We start from the raw sequence: 9,755 nt of genomic DNA on the forward strand, positions 1-9,755 counted from the left end.
GCGGGGGTTTTTGGCTTGGGGGGGGGGAGGGAAGAGGGGCAGGGGAAACTGCAGTCAGTCCGCCGACTTCTGTCAAGTTACAAGAATGAGTTTAATCTAGATTGTCTAATTAACTTAATAACTGAACAGTTCCTGCATGTTGTATTTAGAGTAACAAATAACTATATGCTTGTAATGTTGTGAGGAATTTTGCTTAACACTATCTGGATTCCATTTAAGAGCAATTATGCACGCGTGTTGATCAGAGAGCAAACTCCATAGTGATTTTACATTGGTCGTTGGCCTCTAGCTGTCCTTTACTCTCTGTCTTGGGCTAATACTCCTAATGGACGCAGGCAAACCATAGCAAGTTCTAACTTTAGTGCTATTTCTCCAAAATACAGTCACCCTGAACTATAAACTGGCTCTACCAACGGGGACTGGGATGTCAAGGGAGAGGTCGCCTCAGCAATGAAGTCACATGACAGAAGACTTATGAAATGATAAAAAGCCACGGCGTAAGCAAAGACCTCGTTGACCACTTTCAGATTGCAGCAAGGCAGCGAGAAATTCTGCCGTCTTGCACAGAGAAGGGCCCAGAAAAGTAGCAAAACATAGATAAATTGATCAGGATGCTTTATAAAACAGCCTGTGAGTAACAAACAGCATTTTGTACTTGTAAAACAAATCCTGCCTGTTCTCATTTTCATTTTTGGTAGCATTAGCTTCAATATAAGGCATTTCCCAGCAATTAACACCTGGCGAGGGGTAACACAGAAGCACACTAGCATCTTCAGCCAGTCATTCATCTTCAGGAATAAAGACACACTAAGTTTGTCTTTTAAGCAAATGCACAGGAAGTCATTTGAGAGAGCACAAAACCAGGAAAAGAACCTTGCCTAGACCACCCGAGCAGGCAGTTTTTTTCCTACATGCCAACAAGAAAAGTGTCTTGTGTGTAAAGCCTACTCACAATTCAATAAGCTCTCTCACATGTATGTAAGCATGTACACTGATAGCATGGCAGTTTCAAACTCCACTTCAGAAGTGCAGCAATAATTGACAGTGAAACAGCTGACAATATCAAACCCAGAACTAGCCACAAGTAGTTTGAGGAAAAAATGCATTAGAAGAGAGCTATTCCCGTAGGAATCCTGCTTAGACACTTATTTTCCCACTAAGCCTCAAAAGGATAGCATTTCTTTGCATCCATGGTCCACAGCTGCTGCCAGTTAGGTGGCAAATGCCAGAGATACATTAGCAATACTAGTTATACCCAGATAGCATGCTATAATGCATTCCTTGAACAGCCACATGGGCAATTATTTGAGAACCACAGAAGGTTTTGAGCTACTCCAAATCCTGCATCTTTCATGCCCTTTGCAACATTTTCCCCAAGTTGTATAAAAACCAGAACCAAGGGAAATTGATTAACTAAAGTGAAATGGCAGTAAGGCTCCAGGAACATCTGCAATAGCAACAAAGGAATGAAAGAGGGGATTAGCAGGCAAATGTAGAAGAGGATGGAAGGGTTTACAACCTCCCCTAAATCAAGTGGGAAAGAAAAAAAGGTGTGGAATATTAAAAAACCAAAAACAAAGAGACAAAACGCAAGCATCCAAAAATCCAGTCTATGATTTAAGAGAGCAGCAGGAAATAACCAAGTTAGGAAGAAGAAGAGTGAAAGTGAAGGCAGAGGAACTCTCTTTCCCTCACAAGTCAACAAAATCAGTAGATGGCCAACATTATTTGGACAAGAGAAACAGCCTACCTGTAAATATAATCCTAAACACAAATTGATGAGTTTCATATTGAAAAGCTCTACAAGATTTCACGAGACAGACAGTTTGACATATGGCCTATTCCACAAAAAAAAAGTTATTTTGGGTACACCGCCACAAGGTTACAGATCGTTGTCATAAGCTTTCACTCAGAAAAGCCCCCCGTCAAAAAGTGACTTAAGTCAAATTTTTAAATAATGGCAGAATGGGGATGGGGGAGGGACTGAAGACTTCCGTTGTCCAGGGGTGTAAAATCTGAACTCTCTCCAAAAAGTCCTTTTTAAACAAAGGACACCAACTAGGAGGCTGAGTTTAGAACAAGATGGCATGGCTCCAATGTCAGCCTACAGCCTGCTGAGTGGGGGGACTGTAAGGATGAATAAGTGATGATGGCAAGTTACAACAATTGAAAACAAAGCTGAGAAATTTTCAAGGCAAGTCACCGAGCCAATTAAGGGAAAACATTACATTTCAAAATCACAAGGCTCCTCAGCTCAGGGAAAAGATCACCAACACCAACAGAATTTGATCAAATTCTCATTTCCTTTGACCAGTCTCCCCTTGCACATAAAAAGCTTACTAGAGAGCATCTCCTTACCACAAACATTGCCATCTGGCTCCTTGCCTACAATTCCAACTCTGATTTTATTAGTTCAGAAGACCGGAGTGCAAAGACCCCTTGTTATCTTAAGTGCAGAATAGTTAACTACCCTCCAGTAACTGTGAATCTGCAAGGCGCTGTGGTCAGTGCGAATCCCAATGTAGTTCTGCATGAACCTCATGCATGCAAGATTAGAGTCTTCAAAAAAAGTTTCCATCAAAGCTGTGACATTTCCCTGTTCCCTTTTCATGTTCCTGTGTGCTGGCATAAAGCCTATGTTAGCTGAGGATTCAAAACAGCAAAGATCATGGGATCCATACTGAAAGTGTACTCAAGAACCAGTTACTAGGAAAGGTAAATGTGTCAGCATGGATCCAAGTATAAGTCAGGTCTGCAAGCCAAGGTGCTTCAGCTACAGTAGATGAATGGGGATTGCAGCAATGACGTCCTGAGCTTGGCGTCTGCTCTAAAGGCCAAATCTAATGCACGGTGTTTGATGGCTAGTATGTTAACTCCTCAATGCCAGTCTGCAAACTGCAGGAACAAGAACATTATTTAAAAGCACTGAGGAATCCTGCTTGAGTTTTTGGAAGCACCAGTCGCCCACGCACCAGGGGTGAGGCCCAGATGCTGCACATTCAGCAGGTGTTTACTTCCCCTGTTCTGTGTCTCGCCCACCATGACTTGGTGCTACTGGAAAAAACTGTCAGGTAATCTGGGGTTCATTGAGATGTGGGCTCTGATGCCTGCAAGTTTTCTGTGGGGCTCTGCCCTCCTACACCCCACCCCTTTCCAATTGGGTGTCATCAGTGATTGGCGTGGGCACCTGGTCTCATCAGGCATCTAGCTTTGCGTGTTAGGCAAATGGGTCCACAATAGAGAGAAACGAATACACAACTATAAAACTCAAATAATGTCGTTTATGCCCACTTGAGGCCTCTTTGACCCAGCAGTGTACCTCGGTTGTTTTGTCTGAGGTGATCCCCTTCCACGAGCCAAGTCCAAGTGGGCTGGTCTGTTCTGGGATGGGCCCTTTGAATAATCAGGGGCCACAGGTACCACAAACCTCTGTGAGGCTTCTAGGCGTACCTGACCTCTGTAGCTGAGGGTTGGTCAGTGTTCCCAGTGTAGGGTCAATGGCTTGCTGGTCCTTGATCCAGATCCTGGGTTCTGGTGGGGAGATGTAGTGTAAGCCAGTGCCTGTACCAGTATTCTCTGCTCCTCTGGGGCTGGCACTCTTTCGTACTGGAAGCTCTGGGTTGGCCCAGGCCAACTTGGATCCCTGCCTGCCCCCATGTGCCCCGTGCCTGCTGACAGGCATTAAGAGCCCCAGAGGGGCTTATTAGCACTTCCACCTGTGGCTCTCAGGCCCTAGGTGGCACAGTCCGTTCTTGCCACCTGCCCGCTTTGCTGGCTGGGCTCTGTGCTTGCGCAGAGCCAAGGCTCCAACTCTTCTCCAGCCTGGGAAAGGAGCCAGCTGTGAGCCCACTCCCTGATGGCCACTTTTTGCACCCTGTGGACAGGGAAGCGGCAGAGCTCCCCATCATTTTGCGGGCTCACTGCTTTCCTGCCACCTGCGGAGCACACTGGTGGTTGCCGCCCTGGTAAGTATGGGGCTTGGTTGGGTCCCTGCTAGAACCACCTATAGAAAACTTTCGCCATTTAGATATAAAAGGTTTTTTTGGGGTACCTGTCTTCTGTGTTGCAGAAGAATCTCCTGGCCTTGCCTACAGCAGTCCCTGTCCATGGTACTTACACACAAACATCCATGCTATCAGATCAAGGGACTACAGATGGGATGAATTACCAGTGTTGTGAAGACAGATCCAATTGGAGCAGAAGCTTGCTCTCTTCAACCACTAGTGAAATCTGAGAATGGCCATGGCCAGGTGGAAGGCCGAGTCGCACGCTCATGCTCCAGGTAGAATGCTGCAATCAGACAGACGATTCCCCCCAAATTCTAATGCTGAAGAAAGTTTGCGTTTTGGGGGGTAATTTAAGTAGATCTGTTGGCTTGAACTAAGCTGAAAGAAGTGCTACTTAATAGTCAGCCTAAAACGATACACGTTTTACATCTTGCTTAAAATTTTCTTAAGGAATGGCCATTTCTGTCCGTTACTCTTCATAACAGTTTCTTCAGTGCTGATGAATTTTCTTCAGCATAATTTCAGATAAATGCCATCTTTATGTGCACAACTCATATATTCCTGTATAGCAGACCTGGAGTTTATCCCCCATGACCCTCTCAGAAAAGGAGCAACAATCATTAAAAATAGAACAAAAGAAAAAAAAACAAAAAAACCCCAAAAACACTCTTTAAAACCACTGCCTATTTTGAATTGATATCTTAGTCTTCCCAAGAACATTAAATGCTTTTGAAGGGGTCAGGCTAATATGTGGAAAAGAACTGACAACAAAGAATTCAATGATGAGATTCATAGATGCTACGGTCAGAAAAGACCTCAATAGATCATTGAGTCCAACCCCCTGCCTAGGCAGGAAAGAGTGCTGGAATCAGACGACCCCAGCCGGAAGCCTATCCAGCCTTCTCTTAACGTCCCAAGCCCATCCCAAATTTTGGCCACCCTTCCCATGAAGATGTTTTTCCTGATATCTAGCCTAAATCTGCTCTCTGTCAGTTTATGACCGTTGTTCCTTGTTACCCCAAGAGGTGCCCTCGTGAACAGAACATCTCCAATCCATTGCTGGACCCCCCTGATGAATTTGTAGGCGGCCACAAGATCACCTCTCTTGCAGAGGCTGAAGAGGTCCAGGTCCCTCAGTTTCTCCACATAAGGCTAGTCCTGTAACCCGCTAACCATGTGAGTGGCCCTCCTCTGGACCCTCTCAAGTCTATCAACACCCTTCTTGAAGTCCGGCGCCCAAAACTGGACACAGTATTCCAAGTGCGGTCTGACCAACGCTGCATAGAGGGGAAGTATCACCTCCTTGGATCTATTTGTCATGCATCTGCTGATGCATGATAAAGTGCGGTTAGCTTTGCTGATGATTTCGTCACACTGACGACTCACGTTCATCTTGGAGTCCACTATGACTCCGAGATCCCCTTTCCGCTTCTGTGCTGCTGAGAAGGTCACTTCCCAGTCAGTAGGTATGCTGGCTATTTTTGCACCCTAGGCGCAGCACTCTGCACTTGTTGAGTGCAGAGATGGAAAAAGAGTCAGAGCCAGAAACTGCATAAAAAAAATTCCTATACTGGTTTCATTCAAAGGTGGTTAAAGATTAAGGGCATCTATACACATGATGGACCTCTGCTCTGACATGTGCTAATTGGCACGCATCAGAGCAGGCTTGATTCATCTATTAATTAATGTTAATTAATTAAATAATTAGATAAAATTAAATAATTGAAGTAAAATAATTAATTGATGCCAATGAGCATGATCCAGCAGCCTCCGTGTCGTGTATTCAGTGTCCCCGCATTTCCAACTGGCAGCAGGGACACTTTAACTAAAGATTGTTAAATGAGCTCCCACAGCCGCTCCGATTAAAGTGCCCCATCCTTCACCCTGGAGCATGTATATAGACGCCCTGTGAGACTAATAAAAAGGCAACATCCTACCCAACAGACACATAGTCCTTGATGAAAGTGAAGTGAAATTTATTTTTCAAATGTTAGGCCCAAATCTTAGAATACTAAACACATTCTCTCTAAACTACCCCTTTACTGCTATGAGAAAATGTAGTCGCTGCATGTTAGACATGAAATAGCTGCACAACAAGAAAAGTTTCATGTTTTTAAAAAATGTTTAACAGTAATTTTTTTCTACTCTGAAATTTAAGGCCTGTCCCTCTTTCTCCCTCCCGTTAACCCACCACAGATCATCTACAACTATGTATACTAGATAAGGTCATTCTGCATCCAGGAATCTAAGCACCACAAAAACAGTAACCTGGAAGTTGTAGATTAGTACTATTTTGCTACATTAACTGTCCCAACATGGTCAATAAGCATGGCAAATAAACCAACAATCACATTTCTGTAGGAAAAAAGAAACCTCATAGCACCACCCACAAACACTCTGCTATGAAGGGGAAGGGGAGATGTCTCAGTAATACTAGATATTACTCACATCTCATAGGTAGCTAGGATATGGAACATTAAGGTTTTGCTGTTTTAAAGTTTGTTTTGGGGGTTTTTTTTAAATGGCAAAATTAATACTTAAGAAAACTACACAACTGAAGTTTCAGAGTAACTTAAACTTCTAAGCACAACACTTGCGATTACTGCTACATTTTTAGGAGTTCCTGATTTAAAAGCTCAACTGTGTTGCATCAGAAAACACAACTGCCTTTACTGAAGGATTAATTGGTTAGAAACTGCTGACAGAGTCTATATTCTGAAGACTGTAGCTGCACAGCCGGCAGCCGAGAAAAGCCAACATTTTAAAGGGCCTGCAAGGCTGTGAGACTCATACAAGTTCCTGTCGACTCAGAAAGATATATTATAGTAATATCAGATGGAGTCATTGACCTAAAAGATCCAGTTGCTTCCACATATTCCAATACAAGCATTACATAGTAGTCTAGTATCATAAGAAAAAAAAAGGAAAAAAAGAAAACCCTCCTCTCTCAATCCCCGCTTCCCATCATGAGCTGTGTTGTGCTGGGAGAGTTCTCTATCTTATTTTTGGCAGCACTGGTTTCCTTCATTGACTGAATCCTGGAGGGATTTGCAAAAAGGACATCCACATTCACACACCAGTCACTCCAAGCCACAACTGCAAGCAATGGTGTTAAGTTAGCCATCTTCAGGAGTCTAGTCCCCCCCAAACCTCTCTGTTCCTACCTCCCAGATGCCAGATGGACCAACACAGCTTTTCTTTTTATACTATTTTGGAAAAGAAAAGAGGTTCTGTGCACATTTAGCAGCTTTGTCCAGACGTTTAGGATGCAAGCTCCTTTAGGGCAGTGTCCCTCATTTAGTATGTTTGTATAAACATACAGCTCAATAAAGTCCAATCTCTTTTAGGAATTACCCCAATATTATTAATGACTCTTATATAATCCAAACATATTGTAGCTCAGAAGGAAATGTTCCATGCCATTATGTTTTCCCTTGATTTTATAAAGGTAATAGTTTCTATAGCAGTAGGCTGACACCTCACTGGTCTTCTCTATCAACCACATGTAGCTGTATTTAAGTCTTAATAAATAAGTAAATAAATAAAATTGCTCTCTAGGTAAATACTAGCTTAGCCAGCTGAGGACTTTTATAGCTAGTTATAGCTGGCTTTCAATTTTTAACATCTAATCAGTTAGCTTTATAGTTCTGAAGCATTAATCAGTATAAGCAAAACAGATTTTTTGTTTGTTGGTTTACACTGTTCTTTAGGTTTATACTCAGTGGAGAAGATAAATGTTAATTTAGCGTATTAATCTGCTTGAAACAACTGAGGGGAAAAAAACCAACCAAAAAAGGCACTGCTGTCAGTATTTGTGCAAATATTACTGATGTGTTGTCACTGTATCCTTATAATAGTGGATTATTGCAAATTTGCCTCTGCTTTATTTGTATTTTTAGTGCTTAGGAGCCCTAGTCCAGGTCCAACATCTATCTGACTGAATTTTAAGAAGTCTACAGGAATTCTGTTCTGACAACAAGAAAGCCTCCCAAGTTATCAATGGAAGGTAATGGTGAATCTTAAGCTTGTTTTAGAGATAAAAAAACATTAATATGGCTGTAGTGAGAAGCAGACAGCAGCAGAATAAGGCTGATATTTGTCAGTACTTATGTTTCTAAAGCCTGCAATTACAACTGGTGTCATGTAAAGACCCACAACACCACCTCTCCTATGGACTAAAGGGACTCGTTTCCTTTAGTTGAAAAAAAAAGAAAAAAAGGTAGAGCAGATGCATGACATAGCTTTACATCTGTGTAAAGTCCCTCCTCACTTTTTGAGGGATAAATATCCAGTGCCTCAGTTATTTGCTGGTTTTTGTACTCGGTTTCATCCCAGGATAGCAGTTTGCTCAATGAAGACCTACCACCCAGGAGCTGCAAGCGCAGACAGCTAGTCTGGCAGAGAGCTGGTCAGGTCCTTTCTTTAATACAGAGTAAAACTTGCAGTAAATCACTTTATAGAAAGTGCAACTTGTGCCTACAGCCATCAAGGTGCAATTCGCCTCTAAACAACTAAGTGCATTTCTTGAAACCCTCTACAGATCTACTCATACTTACTTAGAGAGAGACACGCCACCTGCTTTCCCAATCATTTCCTCATGATGCAGCACTGCTTGGTTCCATGGGATGTGCAGAAACTTTAAGAGAGTTCTCATCCACCTTTCAGGATGCAGTACAAGTTGCTCATAATGTACCAGCATGCATCTTTCAAAACCAACCTCCATGCACTGGTTATACATCGTCTCTATAGCGCGGTTCCACTTAGTTAAGCAGTCCCTGTAGCTGTTGAGGTCAAACCCAGCTATGGTGACTTTTCTAGATATCATAGAATGCACCGATGCACGACCATCCCGTACCATTAGAAGAAACTTGGCATTGGGGAAAATTCTGGCAAGGTAAGTTAAGGACTTTAGAGCAAAAGGATCCTTGTTACACAGATAAGGTGCAGGCTCTCCATGTTTCACGATGATTTCCAACAAAAAGGCTTGCATAGCTGAGTCCAGAACTTCATCTGTGACTCCAGCTTCATCCAGTCGGATTTTCTCTTTGCTTGATCTAGCCCACATCTGTTTAACCGCCAGGATTCGTGGGATTACCCTGGTCTCTTCCCCACAGCGGATATCCGGGTGAGCATCTAGCATGGCACGCATCAACGTAGTGCCACTTCGAGGCACCCCTCCAATAAATATTAAAGGCATGTCTTTGTTGTAAGCAAAGGTTTTATTTGTATTTAAATCAGAACCAGTTCTCATAGTGGTTCTCACGCTTTCCATCCTTACGGGCTGGCTGCGTTCTTCTATTCTGTGGTGGCATTCCATAGCATGTTGCCCCAGGTAGAACACTGTTACCGAGCTGATCACCAGACACGCCAGTAACAAGTTCTGTTTGAGTTTTCCAACCATTTTGAAAAAACAGTCACTGTAAACAACCAGGTCTGTTCCTCCAGATGATCTGCAGATTTTCATGCCATGGAAATCTTAAATCTAAGATAATCGAGACCTGGGTGGGGGGAACAGAAAAAAGAAAACAAGAGTTAGGACCCCAGTAAGAATTAATTTCCAGGACAGAACAAAATCGAGACAAACTGAAGATGCAAGACACCTGCTGTACGACCATCCTGCAGTACACTAATGACTGAAGTCACGCAGGAGCTTCCTCACCAGCACCCAAGCTCTTGATGTCACACACAAGGAGACAACTACAGATGTGGAACAAGAGGCTGAAAAAAAAAAAAAAAAAAAAAAAAAAA

General features: G+C 42.9%; 1 protein-coding gene across 3 annotated transcripts in view; it reads right to left on the reverse strand.

Moving 5' to 3' along the window:
- The window catches only part of TPST1 (tyrosylprotein sulfotransferase 1), a 59,339-nt gene that overhangs the window by 36,969 nt on the left and 12,615 nt on the right, over positions 1-9,755 (reverse strand). For all 3 annotated transcript variants that reach the window (XM_019511348.1, XM_019511346.1, XM_019511347.1), the window contains exon 2: positions 8,564-9,505. In XM_019511348.1, coding sequence (XP_019366893.1) covers positions 8,564-9,471 — 908 coding nt within the window. In that variant the 5' untranslated portion in view covers positions 9,472-9,505. The remainder of the gene's footprint in view (positions 1-8,563; positions 9,506-9,755) is intronic.

Source organism: Gavialis gangeticus, unplaced genomic scaffold (assembly GCF_001723915.1).
Source record: "Gavialis gangeticus isolate Ggan-Ray unplaced genomic scaffold, GavGan_comp1, whole genome shotgun sequence".
Classification (NCBI taxonomy): Eukaryota; Metazoa; Chordata; order Crocodylia; family Gavialidae; genus Gavialis; species Gavialis gangeticus.